Source organism: Lolium perenne, chromosome 2 (genome assembly GCF_019359855.2).
Source record: "Lolium perenne isolate Kyuss_39 chromosome 2, Kyuss_2.0, whole genome shotgun sequence".
NCBI classification, from domain to species: Eukaryota; Viridiplantae; Streptophyta; class Magnoliopsida; order Poales; family Poaceae; genus Lolium; species Lolium perenne.
The window spans coordinates 24,658,401-24,685,777 of NC_067245.2; the positions used below are offsets into that span (position 1 = coordinate 24,658,401).

Consider the following 27,377-nt stretch of genomic DNA (forward strand, 5'->3'; position numbering starts at 1 on the left):
AGTTCTTTTCCCGCGCAAGCCCACCGTTTGAATTCAATTTTGGAAATTAGAAAAATATCTTAATCTGTTGCAAACTTTGAAATTCAATAGTGACAAATCTACTTGGCCAAATTTTACAAACTTTATATTTTTGGAAACCTTAGGAAATTATCTACACAATGCCACTGGATAGAACCCTAGATCTTTTGTAGAATTAAAATGACAAAATAAACAAAGCAGGGACTTTTCTGCCTTATAATAATTCTTAAAAATCAACCATAAATGCTTTTCAGTTAATTCCACCTCCAATAATTCACATTTCACTTATACTAATTGTTTCTACAAAAATATGCCATGCCTACTTTGAATGATCATGGCTTAGTGGTTTTAAATGCCTTTATGGCTATTTCTAGTCAAAGATTTTGTCCAAAACTATTAAGAAATCTTATGAGGGAGTTTTCTCTCATTTAAATCTTGTCACCATCAATTCCAAATGAAGTGGAGACTCTGGTTATTTAGGTCCCATAGGAATTGTTGGTGATATTAAATCTTTGTTATGCTAGAATTAAATGGTATGAGGTGCTCACCTCATTTAAATCTTTTTCTCCAAATGATAAGTGTGAAGAGGTTGACTTGGGTCAACCTAGGTCACATATTATGCATAAGAGAACTTAAATCTTAATAAGAGAATGAGAGGAAATTATTTCTCTGAAATGTCCAAAGTAACATTCAAGTTTAGTATGAGAGGAAATTATTTTTCCTAAACCAATAAGAAAAACACATCCACCCACCAACTAGTAATATGTGATGCTAGTTTAAGTGTGTGAACCATGCTTGTGCCTAGTTTAGTAAATTAGTTTGGTGTGATGATTGTGTACCCCGTATTCGTATTTTAGACGCTAGTACCGAGGAGTACCAGGAGGAGGAGGAGGTCTACTTCCAAGAAGAAGAAGACCACTTTGACCAGTTTTCCAACCAAGGCAAGATAATACTCTTGCAAAGTGCCAAGCTCACCCTGAGCAAGGCATTACCCCATTTACTTTATGCTTATGTTCCTATTTTCCCAGTTTTACTTTACAAGCTTTATTTACCTTTGTTTTCTCAAAGTACCTTTGATTTATAATTTACTGGGTTAGTATGGAGTTAGTACAAGAGTATCAAACTTAGCCTAGAAGCAAAGCAAATACTTAGCACCCCTCATACATAGTTGCTAGTGCTAAAATTAAGATGACTACTCTAGTTGGGAACATGTGTTGATGAAATGATGATGGTGAAAACCGTGGAATGATTAGTCTTTTTCCATTGAAAGATTTTGTAGGTGAATATGACACTGAAGTTGACTTGGTGACTTTGGCTAAAAACTGATGATTGAGTTGGATGCGATACCCTTCCAATTTTTGAGTATCCCCACAATACCTGATTATGGGTAGGGCTTAGCTGGAAATTTATGTGTCTTAGTATGGGTTCCCTCTAAACAAGCGTCATCGGGGTTATGCCGAAAGCTGCCTCTACCACAAAAGAGATGATATGATATGACGTGAATATGAGGTGAATGTCCGGCCCAAGCCCTGTGCAGTTCCCGGGTTAACAGTTGGTTTTCACCGGGAGGCCAAGCTCATGGGGAGAGGTGCCTATACTAGGGTGTGTAAGTGAAAGGTTAACGGTTGATGATCCGCGTACTGAGTTACGATTATTCAGGGTTTTATCCCTGACGGATGTAATCAAATATTGTGGCACAAGTGTGCGACCTCTGCAGAGTGTAGAACTATTCGAATAGCCGCGTCCGCGGATATGGACAATTGGAAAGGCCATTCGGTTTCCGTCATCAGAATTTATATCTTTGTGACTGGTGTTTTTGAACTTGGACTTGAACGGTGATTTTGACTGGGTATCACAACAGAGTTGTGGGAATGACACTAATGTTCCCACTTGAGTTAGTTAGCACATGGGGAGTTGTTTACAAAAGTGTTTATGAAATAAAATTGGCTTTATGCAAATAAACTTAGAGCTTAGAACACCATTATGTCAATGCTAGTACTTACTTTAGTGTTAGATTGCGAGTACTTAAAGTACTCATGGCTTTGTCCCTGGCTATTCAAATGGCCAGAATATGAAGCCGAGCAGCAGTACGAGGAGGATGATCAGCAGGACGTCTACCACAACTAGGAGCTTCTAACGTCAAGCGTTGGCCTGTGGACTAGAGAGTCCTTGTATCTTACGCTTCCGCTATGAACTTGTGTTTGTTCATTGATCTTTAGATCAACTATTTGTGTAATATGGATCATGTGATTCCAATTTGTAAGACATTATGGTTTGTAATGAATGATGACTGTGATACTTAACTATTATGCCTCGCAACAACAATTTCCTGGGATTGCGATGTATGACATAATAGGCATCCGGACTTTAAAAATCCGGGTGTTGACACTCTCCTGCCAGCGGCGGCGCCTGGCCTCCTGGCGCCGCCGCTGGTCGGCGCGGCGCCTGTGCTCCTGGCGGCGCTGCTCGGCCGGCGCGGCGCCTGGCCTCCTCCCGCCGCGCCGCCTCTCCTCCTCCTCCTCCCGTCGCGCTCGGAGGGCCCGGGCGTAGAGCTCCCAGCCCTCCGCCTCCTCCACCTCCCGCCGCGCCGCCTCCTCCATTTCGGAGGTGCGAATGGCCGCATGGAGCTGCGGCCATTACGCCTCCTCCGCCGCCGAGATGATCAGGGCGGCGCGGAGGTCCGGGTCCTCCTCCGAGGACTCCGGCTTGGGCTCGATGAGGAGAGGCGGCGGTTGCGGCAATACCGCACCGCCGCGGGCGGCCTCTCCGATGTGGAGGCCGCCGCGGTTCCCTCCGGCCCGCAGCGCCGGCGGCCGACGCCGACTGCTGCTGGCCTCGTCGTCATTGGCTCCGGGAGCGAACCGTCGCTTCGGGGCCATGGCGGCGGTTTTGCTCAGGGAGTGGAGTGGGGACTGGAGTGGAGGGCCAGATCCCCTCCAGTCCCCATTTATTAGACTCCCTGGTCACCGACAGGTGGGCCCAAGGGAGACGAGGCGACCAGCGCGCGGACGCGAGCGGACGGCGCGTGCCATCCGTGGCCACGCAAACCTAGCCCAGATTTGGGCCGGGTTTGCGTCATTCCGGACGCCGCGGCCGTCCGCTTTTGCGGTGCGTCCCCGCGCTGGGCCGCGTTTTTGTCCGGCTCGACCCAAACGGACGCGCGGGCGCGGTTTGGATCGCGCGGTTGGAGATGCCCTAAGAACCATAGAAGAAGAAAAACAAATCGTGGCCAAGCACACAAGTTTTTTAGCCCACTGAAACAGGAAAATGCCCTTAGAGCATCTCTAGCAGTAACTGAAACATATAAACTGAAAATTTGTAGTTCAATTCACCGAACTCGTGTTTACGGATTGGAAAAACCTTATCGCAGAGCAGAATTTGTAAAACAAGAACTGAAAAACTAAATTTGAAATGTGGCGGTGAAATTGGTCGATGATCATATATGTAGACGGATTTGATGCTTGATTGAGCATCACATAATTCGATAAATTAAACCTAAATTACTTATACACCGGCGGGCGCTACTAATTTGAACCAAAATGCAGCCTAAATTAATGACCTATGCGTGCGGCTAGCCGGGTGTGGCGGAGCGTCTCGGCGGCAGATGGCGTCGACGCTGGCGTCGACGAGCTTCACTCCTCATCGGCGTCAAGCTCGACTATCTCGAGCTTGATGCGCGCCTCCGCCGCTCCTCCTCGGTGCGGAACACGAGGGGACGTGGCGGTGAGTTCCCGCCGCCCAATGCCGGGCCACGGCCGGCTCCGCCGCCACAGGAGGCCATCGCACCGCTTAGGAGGGTGGAGGGGTGGCTGCGGCCTGCTCGATTGCTCGCCGGAATACGTGTGAGGCGGCGGCGGAGGGGTAAGGTTTGGAACCCGAACTCCCCTCCACGGCCCTTTTTAATACGGGGCGGCCGCGCAGTTTCTCGGGGGACCCGAACTCGTTATACGGGCCAGGCCGCGAGTTCGAGCTCCGTTCTGGCCTAGTTTCGGCCCGAACCCGTATATCCGCCGAAGTTTTTCGGTTTCCGTCAGTTTTCAGTCACTGCTAGAGATGCTCTTACTCCCGCATTTGGTGCTAGAGACTTGAGAGTGACACCATCGCCCGAGCGTAACCATGCCACCGCCCGCAGTTGTGCCAATGCATCTACTGGTCCAAAACTGACTCTGAAGACGAGAGAAGATGCCATAAGCGTTTCCACAAACTCTGAACCTTCCTATTGATGCGCAACAGACATAATTCCAGCGTAAGTGACATAGTTTTTACGTCGCCGAAACGGCCAGCAAGACAGTGAGACAATGTCTTCTTTGGCTGCATGTATGTAAGTACCCAAACAACAGCGAAACTCGATGTCAAAAGTTCCGGAGCCATAAATTGTGTCATCACCGGAAGGCGGAGCATTGCATCACTGCTTCTTCCCGGTCGAAACCGACGGCGACGGGTTACAGCAGAGAGGCTGGACGGGGGCTCGTCGTTTTAAGCTGGGCGGTGGCGGTTGTGTGTAATTTCCAGCTTTTAAACCGGGATCAACGGGGCCCTGCTTACCGGCAGTGAAAACGGCATTCTGACGTGCGCCCGGCATTGATCCGCCTCCGCGCCACCGGCCGCGCGCAGTCAACTGTGAAAGCCGGAACAGTTCATCTGAGGAAATACCCTTTATGAAACCCAGCATTAGCAAACTATGAATGATAGATGCCATCGCGTAGCCATTAGCCAATGGAGAAAATATGATGTCACACGAGCTATTCTCCATTTGCGGTTGAAGCCTTCCGTATGCTTTTCTTATTTCGAGGATATATGAGTGCTCGACAGCGCGGTTCAGGGTCATACATCCAGTGCGCTGTGCCAAGTGACCGTTGCATGCGATTGTGTGTATTATCGATCTGAGTATTGTTAATTTCCATTTTACATTGACATTTGAACTGATTCCTACAAAACTCACATAAAGACCACATGGATCCATCAGTACGTAATGCTAATAACCAACAATTTTTCTGACTGAAAAACTGCAGATCCTCCCAATCAGAAAAGATTAAGTACCGCGATGATTCGGCAACAACTATCACTGTAACCCACGAGGACGAACTCTAACTTTAACTAAGTTGTACTCCCTCTCTCCTGACCTTTCGGCCATGGATCTGACCCTGAGAAATTCAGAAAAAAGCTCACGCTCGCTATCCCGCGAGCATCGGCATGCCGTCATGGAAGTCTCCCAGGAAAAACAATCGTACGTAAGCATGGACCATATATAGAGGCAGATCCAAATATCGATATCTTTTTGTTGACGTGTTGCATATTATATATATGTTTCTGCCAGGCGTGCACATTTATGCAATTTTTATCAGCCAGCTATAATGCGTGTTATATGTTTATTTAGACACAACCGGACGCCACCGATTTTTGGTTCTACATGCTTAATGTCTATCTTGAAGAAAGAACTGTGCTGCACTGGTTTTTGGTTGTACATGCATTTTATACAATTTATTAGTTGTTTTGCAGACCCTTCTTTTTTTTCAAGAAAGAGAACCAAGGCAGCGGGGACGGTGGGTCTGGGGACGGTGGGTCTAGGTTGATGCTTGCCTGCTGGCTTAAGTTCGAATCTCCACACTCGCAACCAACGTTCTACTCACTAACAATTCTATTAAAAAAAAAAGCAAGGACCTCTTCCCCTGTAGCTGTCTTTTTTTTTTCTTTAAGAATGATCGAGTAGGCTCCTCATTCTTTTTGTGGTCTGGTATAACTTGACCTCTAAATGTTCCTTTCAGACGCATTACCAAAAATTAGTTAAAATTATGGGAGAAATATGGAAGTCTATTTACCTTGACCATAGATTTTTTTTTGCTTCAGGCTCATTTTCCTCTAAAGGAAAATTAAAAAGACAAAAAAAAAACATTTTAGACACAACCGGGCGGCAACAACTTTTGGTTCTACATGTGTACTGTCTATCTTAAAGAAAGAACTTGGCTGCACTGGATTTGGTTGTACATGCATTTTATATTTTATTGTTTTGCAGACCCACCTTTGTTTCAAGAAGGATCGAGCAGGCTCCTCGTTCCTTTTGTGGTCCGGTGTAACTTACCTTGAAATACCAAAAATAGTTAAAATTATGGGAGAAATATGAGACTGTATACCCCGGCCATAGTGTTTTCCCTCCAGGCTCATTTTCCACAAAAGGAAAATAAAAATATAAAAAGCATATTTTAAAAAAACGTATATGACTGTCTTCTATGTGCATGAAAATTTTCAAAAGGAAAAGGCATATGTGTCCTGGAATTTTAAAAAAATAGTTATCTAAAAAGCAATTATAAAAGCACAAGACGTGTTTTTAACTAATGCCCACGAAACTTACCTTTCTAATGAAGTTCTACATGTGTAAACATTTTCAGGTTCTATTACACATATAACAATACCTGCAACCCAGTGCAACTTATTGTTAACTTCTTGTCCTTATAGTTCTAGTTTCGAAAACATAGAGCATCTTCTGAACTTCTTCCTTATGATTTCCTCTCTAGATTTTATCACGATCAATATAAAATGAATTAATTAATATGCTAGATTTGATTTTGGAGTAAGGTAGAATTTAAATTATATGGAACTACATAAATGCTCGTCAATTTTGCACACATGCTCAATTTCAAAACAAAAACTCGGTTGTCTTCCTTTGACGTTGAATTATCACCAGAAAATTTGTGAGTAATAACCCACCAAACATGGAACTTTACAAAAAAATGTCAAAAAGTGCTGAATTTTTAAATATGTACATAAACACCCCCTAGATCCACTAAGAAACTCCATATAGTTTATCTAAAAAACAACAAATAATATAGTGAGAATTATTTTTATTTTGGGTATGTATGGATCAATCATCTCATCTTAATAAAAACTTATTCAAATACCAAAAATAATAATAAAGTATAATATATTAAAACAAAAAGACTTCCTTATGGATTAGTACAAAACTTAATTTTAAATGCAACTTGTCCTAGCTGAGAGAAGCAAGTCCATGAATCTACATGCATATGTGACATAAGTATTTTTCAGACTACGGATGTGGTTTTTTCATGAATTCCCCATGCTGAGTGACATCTCTTATTTGTGGGTCTGGTTGCACAAAGTTTTCTTCACTTCCCTTTTTTCTTAGCCTCGAGCACTAGAGCTTAGTCGTCAACTCTAAAATCATTGGTATACAAATTTCATATATTTATCCATCTCTTGAAATCAGTAATAAATAAATCTCAAAATGCAACGTAAGGTGGCATATCACCATCATATGAAAACCATCACTTTTTTTCGCATCCTGACGATTTTGGCATCTAGGATTTCTTCCTCAGTTATCAATCATCTACGTGTAACACTGCAATTTTGTCACTCTAATATTGCATCATACTAATATTGCATCTACCGAGAAAATGTACTATGTAGTGCATTGATTTCATTGCCAACCATAACAATGTCCAACATGGTATCTTAGCTCTCTGGGAATCTATTGGTGGGTTATTTCAATGTGTGTGTGTGTCTGTGTGTGTGTGGAAGAGAAAGTGTGTACGAAAAGGAGGTTATGTAGTATAGTTTGAGAAATAAATTAATGTTTAAATATATTTGTATAGCATATTGTTATGAAGAAATGCTAGACATGGCAATATTTCTAAAACAAAGTCGATAATTTTATTACTCGAAAAAATACATCTCAAATTTATGAAGTATTTATTGGAATTGAAATTTTGAATAGGAAATGTTGACACAACAGCCAATCCATCTCCCTCGATCCTTAACACTAGCCTTAAGGTCGTCACAAAATCCTAGTTGGTCACTCAAGAAACTGATTCTCATAACTATCTATGTTTATGTACACAACTTCATCAAGGGATCATCATAAAGGGTTCCTTAATTTGACTTTTGGGTGTATTTATTAGTGCAACCAATTCAAAATCAAAATTATCATCCTTAGTCATGACTTCCCGCAAAGTCTTTCTGATGATTGATGATACCAACAAAATTCATATGTCACCTTTGCTTGTCGGGCTATATGTAAAACGTTCTTAGTTCAGACATCCTCTGTTGGTCTTTTCAACAACCTAAGATCACTGTAAAAGTAGAGTGCATCAAGGTGACCCCCTCATCTCTCATCTGTGTAGTAACATTTCACCTTGTCTCATACATCATAAGTAGTTAGTACACTTAAGGGCTTCTCCTTCACACACACACACCCTCCCTTGGCACTCAAAATGGTGATTTACCCTACCATACAATAGGTTTCCCTTCTCCTCGTGCAAGTTTGAGAAAAATAAGTCATCTACCTAAGATCCTTCTAGAGGTATGTGCTCAGTCCACACACCTTAAGTATACTTGATATAAATTTTGTATGCCTTCCAATGATGGTAAGGATAGTCAAATGGATCTCACGTTCAAGATTTTTGGATGCCATGTGGACACTACCAGAAATGTGTTAAATTGTGACCCTACATTCTCGTCACTAAATCATCACAATTTTCCATTTATGATGCTTTTGTGAAAAAAATGGATCGTAAAAAGATGGCGTCAAGAATCAACTAACACGACCTTTTATTTGAAATCATCATAATCATCTATTAAGATATTGGATCATCATAACCTTTATGATGATCTCATATCATCACTTGTGATCTGCCTAGGCAACATTATATCACACATTGCCAATCCAACGTGGCAATATTGTGAGAAAATCAAATCATCGTCTATCAAAATCATCTCGGTCCATTTAGGTGGTCTACATGCGTTAAGCCCATTAATTCCAAAAAAAAAATCCTTGTGCCTTGGATTTTTTGTTCCATTTTCTTTTGGGCCTTAGCATTTTTACAACATTTTTTTGGTCCATTTGTCTTTTGGGACTTAGCCTTTTTTTCTTCAATTTGTCGTTTGGCCCAAACCTTTTTAGAGCCTTTTTCTTTTTGGGCATCGGCCTTTTTACTGTCAATTTCACTTCTTTTGGCTACTTTTTTTCCTTGGTCTATAGTATTTCCATCAATATAGTTTGGGTCATGGATTTTTAGAGCCCATAAAATATTTGGCATTTACTGGCCAAGAACATGCCTTTTTCAGTCTAGTAACTTATAGGCCCTTGTTCGCAGAGGTATGCATTTCAACAAAATATACACATGGATTTTAATATCCAGCAAATGTACACAAGAACTTAAATAATCATAAAGTTACACTGAAATTGAAATTCAACATTCATATAACTTATCAGCAAACTTCCCAGGAGAAGTGCATAGCAAGGATTGCACTCATCATTACATAAATAGATGATCACACGGCCAATAGCACATAGATTATCTCCAAGTGCATAGATGAACTCCGACAAAAATTTCACCAACTTTACAAGATCACATAAGTTCACTAACTTCCCAGCAAAATAACCAAGTTACCAGCTCAAGTGCATAGATGACCACCAAAATAGATAACAACCTCCCATCAAAATGCTACTATCTCGACACCACCAATTCCCAACTGGTTTACCTACAAACAACGCCATCATGTGAGGCTACATCGCATCATGTTCATCTTTACTTACCTTAGTACCCAATCGATTATTGCGCATCAAGGATTTATCTCCTACGATGGACAAGAATGAATGCCTACTTGTTGTTTTTTCCACTTTCTCTTTGAGTGGACATTTAGAATTGATCTAATCCATTCTTAGCACCCCTCCCTCTTCCCCTATATACTATTTGACTCTTTTAAACTCACATAAGTAGCATGAGAAATTATTGGCCGTACCACTAAGGGGAATCAAAATTAACCGGTCACAACAAGCACCTTACCTTATGAAGCACAATATGCAAACTAAAATATAGATAGGGTTTTGTATTTTGTGGTTTTACGTCATTTTTCAAAGTGATGCTCTTATGATAAAAATATTAAATTATTTTTATAGTAAAGTTGAACTCCCATACATTCAATTGATTTGGCAACACTAAAATGGTGTTTCTTCGGATTCCTCCAAAAATGTATTGTTATGGTGGATGGATGTACATAGCAGCCATGATAAGTTCAAACAAATAACTAGCTTCTTCTAAGATATTGGATTTGTTGAAGGGATAACTTGTTTTGTGACGTCCCTCTATTTATATTAGCCATATTGTGTATTATAGGCTATAAATAGATTATGTTTTTTGGACATTCATCAATATTGTTGCAATTAATTGAGGATCTCTTTCATTCTCCCATGTCCGCACAAGATTTTGATGAGCTATAAGATATATGTATTTATTCATCCATCATCATCATCTTCCATGGTGGCTGAAGCTCCATGAAAGGAAGAGATGTAGCCTAGAGAGGGGTGAATATGCGTTTAAAAACTCTTACAGATTTGGCTTGTAAGAATACGGAATTAAACTAACATTTATTTTAGAAGCACAAACCCTAAATATGCTAGGCTCAACTAAGTACAATAACAACAACTAGAGCTAAGCAAGATAGACACAATATATATATGAACAACAAGTGATAGAAAGATATAATAAGTACTTCAGGCTCGATGGCTATCAAAAAGGAAAGTAAACTCGGGTATAGAAATAACCGAGGCACGCGGAGACGAAGATGTATTCATGTGTTTCCTTCCTTTGCAAGAAGGTACGTCACATTTGGAGAGGTGGGGATCCCACGAAGGATTTCCCAACGCCACAAAGGCTCACCTTCTTCTTCTAGCCAATTCCACGAAGGATAATGGTCGTTTCCTTATGGCTAGCTTTTCCTCCACTCCGGAGATGGCAAGCTCTACAACCACTTCACAAGATCCACGAAGGAGAAGCCCGGACCCCTTCACAACCTTCCACGAAGAGGTCACCGGGACACCGACCAAGCCAACTAGGAGGTCACCCTCCAAGAGTAACAAGCTCACGGTCTCTCACTCGAACTAATCGTGGTGGGGAGCTCAACACTATGCAATGATGTAAAGCAAGAACAACAAAAGTGTTCAAATCCTTCACACTCAAATCCCACCAAAGCAAAAAATGCTAGGATGGAATTAGAGAGGAAGAACAATGGAGGAAATCAACAAATGATCCAAGATCTAGATCCAATGGGTTCCCCTCAGTTAGAGGAGAAATGGATTGGTGGAGATTGTAGATCTAGATCTCTTCTCTCAAATCCATCGAGAATGGGCAAGAATCATGGGGGGAATCAAGAGATAGGAAAAGTTCTTCAAAGGCAATAATGGAAGAGAGAGAGAGTGAAAGAACTTTTCCATCCCAATGTGGAACAAGACCTATTTATAGTCTAGGAGAAAATAGAGTCGTTGGGGAAAATAAAACAGGCAGAAAACGGCCCAGCTGGCCAGCCAGCCGGTCCATCGGGCCGAGCGCCGGACAGGCCGGCAGCGTCGGCTGACATGCCGGACATGGCATAGGGAGGCCGCACAGTGTCCACGAAGGCCCAACCGAGGGGAGGCCGGTCGATCGGGCCGGGCGCCAAACAGGCCGGCGCATAGGCTGGCAGCGCCGGCTGGCAGGCCGGACTATCCGACAGCCACCAGGCGGCAAACCGACCATGGGCCGGGAAACCCGTGGAACAGGCCCGGCAGTGAGCACGAGCGCCAGAGCCGGTGCGCACCGGATGGGCCGGTGGCATGCTCGGTCTGGCCGGGCGGTGGGCCAGAATTTGCATGACCCTGAAAGACTTTTTATTTTCTTTTAACAGAAAATGCTCCCGAACTCCGATTTACATGAAACCAATTTTGTTGGAAAGATAACGACAAATAAAACCCCAACTCCGGTGTACATGAAATATTGAAATTCCTCACAGAATATTTTTAGATTATTTTAGAGAGGGAGCCTCCCAACATCAAAAAATGGTAAAGACGTCCAAACTCGAAAACGCAATAGAAGATGCATGCGGATTCCGTTTTTGATGAACTTGGGCTTGTTGAAAAACTAGCAACAAGCTCAAGAACCTCACACATAGAAACACCAAGAAGCAATAGGGATATGCAAAGTATGCAAAGTAATGAGCTCCCTAAGACGATGTGATCAAGTTACCCAACCGAAAGACCCTCTTGATAGTACGGCTATCTATACTATAACCCGGTCTCCCAACAACCACCTTGAGAACGGTAAAAGGAAAACCTAGCAAGGTCATACCTTTGCCTTGCGCAACCCGCTTGATCTTGATGATAACGCTTAAAGTTTCATCAAGCCGGAGTGCATCACTTGATCATTGTTGTTTCAGGAAGACTCATGATTTGCTCCCCCATACGCCACTATGGGATAGCTTCATTAAGCCCATATTCACATGTCCATTATCACCAACTGGACGGCAAGCTTCAAGCATATGATCTTCTTGAGGTTTCCATCTTGAACTTGCCCAAATCAACCTTGATGGTGATCACCACTTGATCTTATCCTCTCATGACTTCATGTGGCACATTCTTTATGCTTCATGTGTTGACCAAACTTGAATCTATTCTTCTCTATTTGTATTGGTAAACCTTGTATCTTCTCATGCTCTATCACACTATCTTGAGGTGTATAAAGAATTATTTATTTGTTTGCATGCTCTAAATCTTAGTCAACCATAGCTCAACTCATGAGACTATCATGACACCGACTTAGAGCCATATATATCTTGAATTCTTCACTTGGAATCAAGAACTCAAGATTTTGATCATTCATTCCTTAACACATAAGCTAGAGCATGGCTAATATTGAGTTCCACATAAGAACTCCATCTTCATTTCTTCTTCTTGATCATATCACATATATGTCTTCAAATCGATGATCTTGATGCCAATACTCAAGGTGTATCTTTTATCTTCATGGCATCCATACTTGAATCCAACACATGGACTACAAGTAGTACCTATAGAATATTCCTTCATATAAACTAAATGCAAACATTAGTTCATAGGAGTTGTCATTAATTACCAAAACCACACATAGGGGCAATGTACCCTTACACTTCAATTATTCATGAACCTATATTTGGGGATCCAATAACTCCCACTACAGGAATGTATACATATGTGCTTTAGAGATATATATACCTACTAGAAACATTTTAAAATGGATTGAAAAATGCAAAACCCTAATTAAAAGGATTTCACCTTGCTATTGCTTCAAGACCGCTCAACACCAAGGTATGTTTATATGAACTAACTTCGCTGGCATCAACAGATCAAACTACATTCTTTGTTAGGAGTACCTTTTAGAAACTTGTGAGTGTATCTTATTTTCATGCCTTGTCGGTCCTGACTATGGGATCCATATTGGGGCACTCATTAGAAATCTTATGCAACCTCCATTAAGTTCTTCAATATGGGGCCCAAATATGGGCCCAAATTTTTTCGGTTGGCCCTTCTTTATTGAAATCCTCCAAATCGTTGGATGTTGCATTTGGAAGCAGGAATATGGGAATTTAGTTATAAGAACTACACTAGATTAAGTGTTGCTTCAAGATAAAGCCTGTAGTGTAATCACATTGACTGAGGCTTGATACTAAATCTCATATTGTTTAGCTTGGACTTATTTTATTGCCTAGTTTTGTTACTACCTCTGATCTAGATTAATTGTTGTTGGTTCAGTGAACCTAGATGGATCTAGGCAACATTTTACTAAATGTGCTACAATTAATTTGAACCCGATCAAGTACATTTGGTTTCTTAAGTTTCCCTTCTCATGTATAGAATTTACTAAATAGTTCTAGTGTACTATATTCATGTTGGCCTCCCAAGCATTCTCGAATCAAATAAATATGTGTGTCCATGTTTAGACAATCTATACTTAATATAATGCATACCAATAGAAATAGAAATACCATCCTTATTAAACAACATCAAATATACAAAAAAAATCTCCCTCATGAAAAACAAGAATATGGATAATTTTTATTACTCACTCTTAACCACATTTTCTACATATGGACAACTAATATTTGACAAAATAAGTTTTGGCGTCTGATAGGAGTCATATGCCAGATCTCATACCTACCGTAGGACACATATTTTAGATCTCATATCTACTAGATACTAGCCATTTTTGGAATATTGAAACCATTCCTCAACTCAAAATGAAACCATACAATCTAACAAATTATTTTGTCAAGTCACAATAAATAATTAAATATTCATGTCCGCCTTTTTCACTCAGTTCACTTGTGCATCTAGTGGTTAGAACATGAATATTGGATTGCCTGGAGTGACATGCTTTATTACTATATGCACCATTGGTCTCTTACCATAAAATCACCTAAATGGTCTTGTATCCAAGAAAAGAACTATAATTCGCCCATCAATAAATCAGTGATTCCCATGTGCAAATGGTTGTTTATCACAACCAGTTGAGGGCTTTCTCTACACTTTTTCGTGTGAACTATTTCAGTTATAGTCATGCACTTTCACCGTAATCAACTTTGGTAGATCTCACGATATTTAATCTATATCTCATACAATTCCTGGAGGACATATGCAATATTCCGCATGTTGTAGAATGGTTAGCATCCTTGTACTATGGTCTATATAGAGAGTATGTGGCAGTGATAAACCATGTAGAGGGTGTGTCTATCTTCATCGTCGTTAAAAATATGCAATCCACTTCTAGAGCTCTTGATGCACCTATTTTAGATTTATGGTCATGTAGTAGCCTCCTAGACCCTTTAGGATGATCATTCAACATGCCAACAATCTCCAAGAAAAATGTAGGCAGTGTGCTATAATATATTAAGGATATCTATAGGATTGTTTTATGGGGACTGAAGGTCCGCTATCAACCTCCATTAAATCCTTCAATGGGACCTAAATTATTTATATAGGATCATATTCTTTGAGATCTTCAAGATGAATGTATGCCACAATTGGAAGCAAACTAATTGAAATACGTCTAGAAAAAAATCGTAGCGTCAACTCTTTTGGAAGTTTCTTCAAGATCGTTCTTGAATTACCCCATTAACTTAAGCTAGATTATAAGGATCATATTTTATTTAGGTTGGATTGATTTTATTACAAATATTGTTTTTTTTTGTCTTAGGACCCCTTTCTGCTTGTATATGGAACTGAATAAGAGTTCTACTGTTGTAAATTTTATTGAGAAAGTTATCTTATATCCATGTTCATAAGTAGTTGTTGTTTTGAATTTAATTCATGTTATGGCCTTATTGTAAACTCCCACTCACAATTTGATCATGTTAAATAGTCTAATAGTTTATATAAATGCATACTAGCTACCATTACCATTTAAAGCCTTCACATATACAAAATGGTTAATTGTTCTCATGAGATAAGACTTATGATCTTTAAGTATTATTTTCATTCTTATCCATACATGAATGACTAGTATCTAACTAAATGTACTTCTTGTGTCCATGTTTATAAAAAAGGAAATGTGGCCACATTAAATGGTCTAATAGCTTACATAAAAGCATCACAGCTACCATTACCATTTAAAACTTTCATATATACAAAATGGTTTATTGTTCTCATGAAAGAAGGCTTTTGATGTTTTCATAGTATTCATTTGTGTCCACACTGCCATATATGAATGGATACTATGTGACTAAACTTACTTTGTTGCATGATGGGAGAGACATGTCACATCCTGACCTTGCCAACTTCTAGCATTTGTTCGGGATGCCAATAGCACTCCTCATGTAGAACTAATAACATACAATTCGTAAGACTATTTTTTTTTGTCACACTTAATAAAGTATAAAATTTCATTTTCTTTTGGTTGGTCGATCCACCATCGCAGCCCTATTAGTGGCACTATGGCTGTTGGATTTCTCTGTGTCAACTCACTTTATTATTACACATTCCTTCCACCTATTTCTTCCATCACTGGTTTCTTACCATATAAATCATGTAAACATGCTTAAGAGAAAAATAAATAATAATTTGAAATTACCCCAACAATGAACAAGTTGATTGCCATGTTCTGAAAGCAAGCTTTGGGTGTGGATAACCGATATGGGGGCCTTGGGTCCAATGTTTCATGTCAGCTATTTGATAAGTGAAAACTACACCTTTTCATGGCAGTCACGTTTGGCATATCTCACCTTATTCATTCGCTGGCTCATACTATTCTTGGAGAATGGATGCCATATTCCACATGTCTTTTAGAGAGTTTTTCACACTTCTACTATGGTATATGTAGTACATGGTAGTGATAAATCACGTAAACAATGTATTGGTGCTCATCATCACTAGATATATGCAACATACTACTAGAGATAGTGGGGACTGGTTTGATGATGTACCTTTATCCAGTATATTGTCTAATAAATCATTACGCATGCCAATAATTTACAAACATCACCTAGGCATTGTGCTGAAATAATACATTACACATCAACAAAAAACCTAGTTGGTTTATAACGCAGCTTGATCTAACAAAATTAAATGGAGTTACACCCACTATGATACATTTAGCCCACATGAAACATGCCTCTAAATATTCTTAGTGCATTATCGTTTATCCATAGTTTTATCATAGCCAAACTATTAGTACCTGATAAGACAATCTAATTTGTTTGTTATTGGAAGAGCCACGACAATTGTGCTATCCACTTGCTTTCGATATTACAGCTTATCCATAGTTTTCATATCCAAATAATTTATATCCGATTGAGACATATAACTTGTCTGTTACCGGAAGAACCCAACTCTTCTAGAAACTAGCTTCCATTATTTGTCGCAATTGTTCAAACTATTTTTGTGCCATGAAGCCATCAAATCTGACACTTTTATGTAACAACAACTCTAATAATTATTCCTTCTATCCTCTCATTATCGGCCAGGCTCGGAGGACGGATGCAATAATTAATTTTGACAGATCTTACCTTATTATGTCTCTAACTTATACCATGCTTGAAAGATGGATACGATATACTGGATCACATAGAGATATTGGAATCCTTTTAGTGTGGTATATATAGAGAGAAACAGAGTACTGCATAGTAGTGATAAATCATGAAGATGATTGTTAATGTTCATCATCATTAGCATTATGCAACATGCTCCTAGATCTTTTTGAAGAACCTATTTTAAAGTTATGTTCATGTGGCAGTCCTTTCACCCTAGCCCCTTTAATTCGGGTGATCTACCTTCATCTAGTTTATTTTTCAATAAATCATTCCATATAACAATGATCTTCATGCAAAATTAGGCATTGTGCTATAAAAATACAATAGTTACTAACAAACACACGTAGTTTTGTTATAACACAACTTAATCCGGCAAAATTTAGCGGAGTTACGCCTACTATTATGAAATTATATTTACTTCTCGTGAAACTCGCTGCTGAATATCTTTAACTTAGTACGTTTTATATATAGTTTTCCTATCCAATTCATTGATATCCAACAAAATAGTACGTGAAGAGCCACTTCAGCTCTTCTACCAACCAGCTTAAGGTATTACGATTTATCTAGAACTACCATATCCAACTCATTGATGTCCGACAAAACAATGTAATTCCTCCATTTTCGGAAGCCGCACTAACTCTTCTACCAACTGGCTTCCGTTATTTTTCGTGGTAGTTCAATCTACTTTTGCGCTAGTGACGCCATCTAATGTGGCATATATTTCGGTAACGCCACCTCCAATAATTATTTCTTTTCGCCGCCTTTTGTCGACCAATATACTCGTGCAATCCTAGTAACGACAATACATCTTGTTGGACTCTTCTATAACGCCACGTCTGATGCCTTCTCTCTCCTAATCTATTGCCGTAACCCGTGTAACGACAGTACAATCTACTTGGTTTTACTTAGCGTCACACTTAATGGATTTTGATTTCATATGTCAATAATGTCCAAACATAATCTAAGCATTATGCTATATTGATACAATATATACCAACAAGACAAGTAGTTGAGTTACAATAACACAAATTCTATGGTAAAATTAAGCAGAGTTATGCCTATTATGAAATGACATATAGTCCTCATGAACCATGTGGCTAGATATCCTTAATGTATTACAGTTTATCCATAATGGTCATATCTAGTTTAATTCGCATCCGACAAAACATCGTAATTCGTCGATTACCGGAAGAGCCACGTCACCTCTTCTACCAACCGGCTTCTAGTAGTCCAGCTTATCCAAAATTCCCATATCCAACTCATTGTTATCCGACAAAACAGTAGTATGTCGGTTACCGGAAGAGCCTCGCCAACTCTTCTAACAACTGGCTTCCGTTATTTGTCGTGTTCATTCAATCTGCTTTTGCTTCACTGACGCCATCAATTCCGACAGATCTTTCTGTAACGTCACCTCTAATAATTATTCCTTTTCCTCGCATTTAGTCAGTCAATCTACTCGTGTGACTCTATTAACGACAATACGGTTTGTTGGACTCTTCCGTAACGTCACTCTTCATGATTATACTCTCTACATGCCTTTTGTCGCCCAATCCGCTACCGCAAACCTAGCAACGACAATACGGTTTGTTGGACTCTTCCGTAACGTCACTCTTCATGATTATACTCTCAACATGCCTTTTGTCGCCCAATCCGCTACCGCAAACCTAGCAACGACAATACGGTTTGTTGGACTCTTCCGTAACGTCACTCTTCATGATTATACTCTCTACATGCCTTGTGTCGCCCAATCCGCTACCGCAAACCTATGAACGACAATACGGTTTGTTGTACTCTTTCGTAACGTCACCCCTCATAATTATACTCTCTACATGCCTTTTGTCGCCCAATCCGCTACTGCAACTCTAGTAACGACAATACGGTTTGTTGGACTCGTCTGTAACGTCACTCTTCATGATTATACTCTCTACATGCCTTTTGTCGCCTAATCTGTTACCGCAAACCTAGTAACGACAATACGGTTTGTTGGACTCTTCCGTAACGTCACTCTTCGTGATTATACTCTCTACATGCCTTGTGTCGCCCAATCCGCTACCGCAAACCTAGGAACGACAATACGGTTTGTTGTACTCTTTCGTAACGTCACCCTTCATAATTATACTCTCTACATGCCTTTTGTCGCCCAATCCGCTACCGCAACTCTAGTAACGACAATACGGTTTGTTCGACTCATCCGTAACGTCACTCTTCATGATTATACTCTCCACATGCCTTTTGTCACCCAATCCGCTACCGCAACTCTAGTAACGACAATACGGTTTGTTGGACTCGTCTGTAACGTCACTCTTCATGATTATACTCTCTACATGCCTTTTGTCGCCTAATCCGTTACCGCAAACCCAGAATCTACCGGATTTTACCATAACATTTTGCTGCAGTATGGTTAGTCCCTTAAGCCCTTAGAAATTAACAATCCAATCCTTTAGCTATAAGTACCATTTTTTAGGGAGGGGTTTTTTGGGGGACCTTTAGGTAAGAACTAACCGTGGAACTATCACCCACCAACCATCTACATGCCCCACACACTAGATACACAGAAGATTCATGTCCATAATGTGCTGACAAAAAAAAGTTAGTGAGCGCCTTGGCAGAAACAATAATTAACCGCGCGCAATATATTTTGGATATCATGATACACTTACTACAATGAGTGCAAATGTATAGCCCAGCATTAAATCCATCTCTGTAAAGATGGAATCCATTTGGAAGATATGCGTACCACCATTAACGCCTAAGATCATCGGCCTGGTTTTGGCACTCCATATCTTTGGCACCAATTAATGACATATAAACCTCTGAAATAAATGGGAGTAGGGGGATAAGCCGCACACAGTGACTGCCTAGAGGGGCCCCTGGCCCTATATAAGGGGCCCAGGAGGAGGGCATGGAGGACCCAGACCCAGACCCCTGAGCATCAGCAGCATCAGTTGTGTACTTCGCTCTTCCTCTTCTCTTCGTAGATTCCTAGGACAGATAGAGAGAAGAAGCATGACAGAGTTGTAGAGCCCCAACCCCACCTGCAAGGAAAAGAATTCTCAAGTCATAGTTAGAGGAAAGGGAAAGGGAAAGGGAAGGGGAGAAAAGGTAGAAAAGAATTAAAATTGAATTCCGTATATATGTTTTCCTTACTAACCCTTCTTTCTTGGATTTCGGGCACTTCCTATTCAGTGCAGCGGATTCCCCCGACCGCTGCCCGCGGCCGGCCACCGCGCGCGGAGCCTCATCTCTCTAGCTGCGCAATGGAGTACCGCCCCAGGTCCGGCCCGCGCTACGGCCACAACAGCTACGGCGGCTACGCTGGCAACGGCGGCTACGGGAACGGCGGCTACGCTGGCGGCCAGGGGAACGGCGGCTACGGCGCCGGTGCCTACAGCAACGGCACGTACGTAGGCGGGCACGGCAACGGCGTGTACGGCTACGGGGGCGGCGACGGGATGTACCTCCCTTACGGGCGAGGCGCTGCCCCTAGCTACGGCATGGGAGGCCGGCCGCTGGCGGCGGCGATGCCGTCGACGAGCTATGGCCTGGGCCGCGGCTGGGTCGCGGACGAGCACCTGCGCGGGGCGCCTCCTCCGCCGATGATCCTCCCGGAGGCGATGCGGGCGGCGGAGGCGGCCGCGCACGAGGTGGTGCTTCGGCTGCACCCCACGGAGCCGGCGGAGCGGCGGCGGCACGAGATAATCGGCTACGCCAAGCGCCTCATCGGCACCACCTTCGGCTGCGAGGTACGTCCACGCGAAACCCTCGCGCGTTTGTTCCGCTCTGTGTCCGTCTCACGTGCTGCCTCCTCGTCGTCGTCCTAGCTCCCCTCTGTCGTCAGATAACAAAAAGAAAGACTTTGCGTTTCTTCCTTTTCCCCGCAAATCTTCCCCGTGGTGCCGCGTCTCCATCGTCCCTCGTGCTTCGCCGATCGCTTTCACCTGGACCAGGATCCACGGTGCTCGATCGGGGAATTCTTCGATTAGACTAGTCCATCGCCTTCTGTCGTGTGGGTTAGGATACCAATCTGTCTGCTGATTAACTCTTATCCTGGTCTTTGTTTACACTACACACTGCTTTTTTTTTCTGATGAATTTGCAGTGATTGGTCTTACTGCATCTTGTACTTTCGATTCCTGTTCCCAGTCTTTTTCTAAGTCACTTCTCAATTGCTGTGCCAAGTGACATCATGCTACTGAAGTCAGACCTCAGTCAGTCAGACTCAGATCTACCTACCAGAGCTTCAGTTTTGACCCCTTTGAACCGGCCAAAGCACAGTTTGTTTTTTTAACCCTTTCTTAAGCACTGTGATTAGTTCGTTAATTAATTTGGAGTATTATTAGAAGCACTTGAAAAGCTGGAAGGCTTTCTGCACTGCCGCTGTCGCTGTCTGTCGCCGTCGCATGATCCATCCACTGTTTTAGTACTGGACTAGATCCTGAAGCCGAAGTGCATGATACGGCTATGTTCAGGTAGTGGTCCATGTCTGGGCTGGGCCTGCTCCCTTTTATGCTAGTTATAGGACATGCATGCTTGGGCTCACCATGAACAAGATTGCATTCCTGGATGATTCATCCATCACATGTGCACACTCCTCTCTGCATGGTGCTGCTACATGGCTACCTACCTGTGTTCTATGGACTCCCAGTTAAACCTTGAGTGTGACCGAGCAGCAGGGGACAAGATTCCAAATTCTTACATTCAATTGTTTGTGCTGCATTCAACTTTGGCATATACTTATTTTTGTTGGGTTGGGGTGTACCATTATTGGTGTTTGTTAGTTTGTACTTCTGCCTCACACACCACCCACCAGATGTACATCTCGAAATATATGGCTCTTGGCCTTTGCTTGTTATTGTTTCGTTTGTCACTTTGTGAATTACGCTGCTAGCAAGCAACACAACTTTTTTGACCGGTGTGTTCTTTTCTTTTTATCTAATAATGCAGGTGCATGCGTATGGATCAGTCCCGTTAAGAACCTACCTCCCCGACGGAGATGTTGATGTCACTATTCTTACAAACACATCTTTGGATGGTACTTTCATTGAACATGTGCGCTGTCTACTTGTTTCAGAAAGGTGGAATGAAGATGCTCAGTTTATAATAAAGAATGTTGGTTTCATCGATGCTAAGGTGAATTTTCCTTGTTATACTTGACCATTTTTTTGGGGGGTCGATATTTACTCTCCCAAATTGTTTTGACGAATTTGATATTCTTCATGCGCAATGTTCTGACCTTCTTCTTACTTTCTCATTGATCATCATGCATGGTGTTTTAGTCTATTCATTTTCTATATTTATGATCTGCATATATATGTGTGGAACGGATAGTAAACTGTGTGTTCCTTGTTACGCATTATATAGTTATATACTTATATTCTACTACTAATATTCATGCAGTCTCAAAGTTTGTTTTGTTGTTTTGTGCACCCAGGTTAAGCTCATCAAATGTGTCATTGACAATGTTGTTGTGGACATCTCCTTTAACCAAATTGGTGGCATCTCCACAGTAACTTTCCTTGAGGAGGTATGTAGATATATTATGGTCCAATTGGCAACTTTCTCCTAAAAATACACACCTAACAACTTCAATATATAATCAAGTGAATTTTATCCCAAGCTTAAATTTTTGGCCATGCTTCAGGTCGACCGAGTAATTGGCAAAAATCATCTATTCAAAAGGAGCATTATTTTAATCAAAGCCTGGTGTTACCATGAGAAGAGCATCCATGGTTCTAACAAAGGGCTATTGTCTACATACGCAGTGGAAGTGCTTATACTTTACATATTGAATCTGCACCACAAGTCTGTGAGTGGCCCATTGGAGGTAATTACTTTGAAAACAATCCTATCACATTTACAAAATGCAGAAATTAAGATTATTTGCATGTATTTTCTTTGTCTAATAGGTGTTGCACAGATTTTTGGAGTTCTATAGCAAGTTCGATTGGGACAGGCATTGTGTTACTTTAAATGGTCCTGTGCCCATGCCAGCACCCGGACGCAGCTTCACCGGTGAGTCATACTAGTATATCATTTTACTTTGTTATGTGGAATCACCTATCACTTTTGTAATTATTAAATTCTCTACGACTTGCAGAGCCTGATGCCTTCAGTGATGAACTATTACTGAGCAACGAGTCCCTCAAAAGCTCACTGGATAGACTTATTGTACTTCCAATAGGTTCTGATAGACCTGACGCAGAATTCGTGCGGATGTATGTGAACATACTTGACCCTCTGCAGGGGGGCAATAATCTCGGCAGAAGCATCAGCGAAGGTAAGAATAACCCAGGGATCCATCATTTTGTTTTTCGTATTGATCAGAGGTGCAGAATTATTATCTATCTTACAACATGCTTTTGGACATGGAGCACAAAAGCTTGGACAAATTCTCAAGCTAATTCTAAGCATACGCTAATTTTATGCAGATGGCTCCAAGCGCATAAAGCTTGCTTTTGAATGTGGAGCACGGACTCTTGGACAAATTCTCAAGCTACCTGCTGAACTTATTCCTGATGGAATTTATAGTTTTTTCGCAACCACGTTGGGTAGACATGGAAGAGGAGAAAGACCAGATCTCGGTGGTAGTGTCTTGTGCCGATCCATGCCTAATTCTGGAAATTTAAATGGGAAAGATGTGTCCAGCTTCGAAAATTGTTACGTGGTTGAAAATGAAAAGAGAAGTCCTAATAGTTTAGTGGAGCTGGATGACAAGGAATCAGATGTGAAAATAAATAAGCATCAGAGTTCAGGTATTTTTTCAGCTGATGCTAAAGATCGTATGTAACAATTTTTTTTGGATAGTTTCAGATGATTCTTTATTATGAGATGGTACAGTGAAGCTATTAATTCACCATTTGTCGGTGTAGGTTTAACCAATTTCAGGAGCCACTCACCCTCTTCCTCGGAGACTGGTAACAACAGCATTATTCAATGCAATCATGATTCTGCAACTAATGCAGATGTGCCCTTTGCTAGATCATATATCCAGCAAAATCATATAGTGGCTTCCTCGACTCAGGCTAATTCTTTGGATGTTCCCTGTTATTGTGTTGACAAGTCAAATGGGACTGATGTTAGTGAAGCAAAGCTGCAACTTCATCCTTTCACACCATCAAACCTACTGGATCTCTCAGGAGATCTAGGCTTGCCCTTGAAATGCCTCGTGAGTTTTCAGTACAACATCGAGGCCTTATTTGATAAGTTACTCGACTCAGTTAAAGAAGCATCTTTGGCTGGCGTGCTAGATGAGAACTGCTTCGATGGTCCAATTTCACGCTTCTTGTCAGATTATGATGGACGGAAATTATCTACAGTTAAGCGTTCTCAGGGCACAAGAGATGTTCCTCAGCAATCAATCACCGAGGCCCAAGCTGATGTTTATGAGTTTTTTTCTAGTACACATATTCCATCCAGCGGATTGCCATCGTTTCCAGCTGCCGAGGCCTATCATCATCCTTGGTTTGAAAACACAGAGGATACTCCTCAGAGTTTTGAAGCCGGCATGTACATTCCTGACATGGTAAGAACCGTTGGCACATGATCCTTTTAGTTTACAGAAATCTTTTGAAAAATGATGCATGGAGCTTGGGGAATTCTTCGATTAGACTAGTCTGTGACATCATTCTAAGATAAGTCAAAGCTCATTCAGATCTACCAGCTTTTGTTTTTGCCCATTTTACCGGCATAAGTACAGGTTGCTTTTACCCTTTTCTAAGCAGTGTGGTTAGGACGTTATTAGTTTGCAGATTGCAGTATAAACACTTTAAAGTTGGGAGCATTTATGATATGCTGGTGTCGCTGTCTTCATCCCATGATACATATATAGCTGCACCAGTCCTGTTTCAGTACTAGACTAGATCCTAAAAGCAAAAATGCCACACGGTTTCAAAAGATAATGCTCTATGTGCTAGCACCTCATTCCTCTGAAGTTATTAACTGGTTAATCCACCTGCAATTTTCATGAATTTGCATGTATGCCCAGGATGTTCGATTAGAAACAGGCGTGATCTGGGACTAAAGCAGTGGCGCCAAAAAAAGTCTCTCTTTTGTTTATGCTCTACGTTTTGTTTTCAATAATTAAATTGACTCAGTTCTTTGTTTGTTCCTTATGCGCAGAATTTTTCATTGCCCCCTAGAACAGATACTCTGCCCATGGGATCAACGTTCAATCCAGCTATTGTAGTGGAAAAGGAGAATTATCCATTTTCTTCGCCTTATACGACATGGGATAACCGTAGGACACGTGGAACTGGCACATATATTCCTAAAACGGTAAGCCTTGAGATATGATGTGTTTGCTTATGTTACCTGTTTTAAAATTTTGTTCAATTTTCAGTAATTTGACTGAATTGTTGATTACTCCTTACACACCGATGAAAATGGTCTGCCGCCTCTATGTTTCGCTTTTCCTCTCATTTAAGGGTCAATACTCAATACTCCAATCTTGATAATATGGTTTAAAGAATAGACCTTTGGTGCAAACATGAAGCATGTATCAGTAGTTAAAACCTGCATCTCTGTAATTAGCTATTCATTCTAGCTTTGTTGTTGTAGCCTCGTGAGTGGAAGGAGAAGTCATGGTATGATAGAAGGCAAAATCAGAGGCAACCAGATCAGGTTAACCCATGGAATGGGCATGCTGCCGTTGAAAGAGCACTGACAAATGGTGGAATCAAACAGTTGCCAACCAGCGAGACAAGAGAGAACGGTGAACAGAGGTAAACACTACTGCTCGAACATGAAACCATTGGCAACAAAATTTAAATACTAATAAATTGTATGCCAGGCATGAAAATGGATCGATGGAAATGCGGACGCTTCCACCTCCAAGGATAGTGCTTCCGCAGTTGCCAACCAGCGAGACAAGAGAGAATGGTGAACAGAGGTAAACACTACTGCTCGAACATGAAACCATTGGCAACAAAATTTGAATACTAATAAATTGTTTGCCAGGCATGAAAATGGATCGATGGAAATGCGGACGCTTCCACCTCCAAGGATAGTGCTTCCGCAGTTGCCAACCAGTGAAACAAGAGAGAACGGTGAACAGAGGTAAACACTACCGCTCGAACATGAAACCATTGGCAACAAAATTTGAATACTAATAAATTGTTTGCCAGGCATGAAAATGGACCGATGGAAATGCGGACGCTTCCACCTCCAAGGATAGTGCTTCCGCAGTTGCCAACCAGCGAAACAAGAGAGAACGGTGAACAGAGGTAAACACTACTGCTCGAACATGAAACCATTGGCAACAAAATTTGAATACTAATAAATTGTTTTCCAGGCATGAAAATGGATGGATGGAAATGCGGACGCTTCCACCTCCAAGGATAGCGCTTCCTCCTCCAAGGATAGTGCTTCCTCATCATGGTGGCGGCAGCCAAAGAAATCTTCCAGTATCCAGTACCGGCCAGCCCTCTCCGCCTGCTGTCACAATGGTTACACCTGCTGCCACAATGGCTACACCTGCTGGCACAACGGCTAACAGTCAATCGATCACATCGCAGCAACATGAGAACCTAGAGTTTGGAACTATAGGGCCTTTCTCGGCGACTAGCCTCACAGCTAAGTTCATCGAAGATTTCCCTCCTCTGGCTGGTACAAAGGTAGCAATGAAGAGCCCTAAGGCTGGAGCCAGTGCGGCCAAAAGCTGGCCTGCTGAAGCCACAGGAGCAACAGTGCAGAGCCCTAAGGCCGGTGTGAGTGCGGCCCAAAGTAGGCCCGTAGAAGCCTCTGCATCCACAGTGCCAAGTGAGAGTGCCGATCCATACAGGTACATCGTTTCTTTCTGGTTCATGCTGCTCATGTTCATCGATAGCCCTTTAATGCATATAAAAAAAAGCCCTTTAATGAATATGCATAACATTGTCAATGGAATTTTTGCAGGCCTGAAGGTTTTTTCAAACTGAAAGATGAAGCGGACTTCCCTCCTCTCCAAGCTGGGACCCGCTATAACACTGACTTCCCTCCTCTCCGAGCTGCATCCCGTTGACACTCGCAGTACTTCATCGTAGAGTTGAGATGAGCAACTAATCTTTACTGGTTGAGTGATATTGTGCTCGAAGCGAGCATTTTCATCCGACGGCATAAACAGTTCCGACAGATCGAGGCCATTCATCGTAATGGCATGTTGTGTGTGTTGTAGAAACTCTAATAATTTCCTCCCTTTTCTTACTGTTGTTATTCCGTAGTCGGTAGCTCGTAGAAGAGAGTGGCTGTAGTGCAACTGTACAAGCACTAGTTTGCCTCCTCTGTAGCTCACATAACCCCAAAAAAAATAGAAAAATAGAAAATGCTAAAAAAATATTACCCTTTGTAGTTCAGTCTTTTAGCTTTTAGAAGAAAAAAAGAAAAAAAATAGTTAGGATTAATACCTCTCCTTTGTCCCTGTGATTCTGTGGTGGTTTTTCTTTCCGTGATCATGATATATATGCTGCGTTAAAGCTCTGGCACCAACACTAACCTTGTTTATGAATTGCAGCGGTACTACAGTCTAAAGATCGCTCCTCTCCCTAATAATTGTTGAGG

The 27,377-nt window shown here is 41.5% G+C and overlaps 1 protein-coding gene across 1 annotated transcript; it reads left to right on the plus strand.

The window, feature by feature from the left end:
* The first annotated feature begins 19,765 nt into the window (after nt 1-19,765).
* Nucleotides 19,766-27,137, plus strand: LOC127331505 (uncharacterized). The gene is given in 16 exon segments (XM_071825920.1): nt 19,766-19,947; nt 20,032-20,588; nt 21,789-21,974; nt 22,276-22,368; nt 22,486-22,668; nt 22,751-22,856; nt 22,942-23,121; nt 23,273-23,596; nt 23,714-24,366; nt 24,963-25,118; nt 25,401-25,564; nt 25,633-25,731; nt 25,800-25,898; nt 25,967-26,065; nt 26,134-26,693; nt 26,696-27,137. Coding segments are annotated over 15 exon segments (3,534 nt in total). The 5' UTR covers nt 19,766-19,947; nt 20,032-20,102; the 3' UTR covers nt 26,842-27,137.
* The last annotated feature ends 240 nt before the right edge of the window (nt 27,138-27,377 follow it).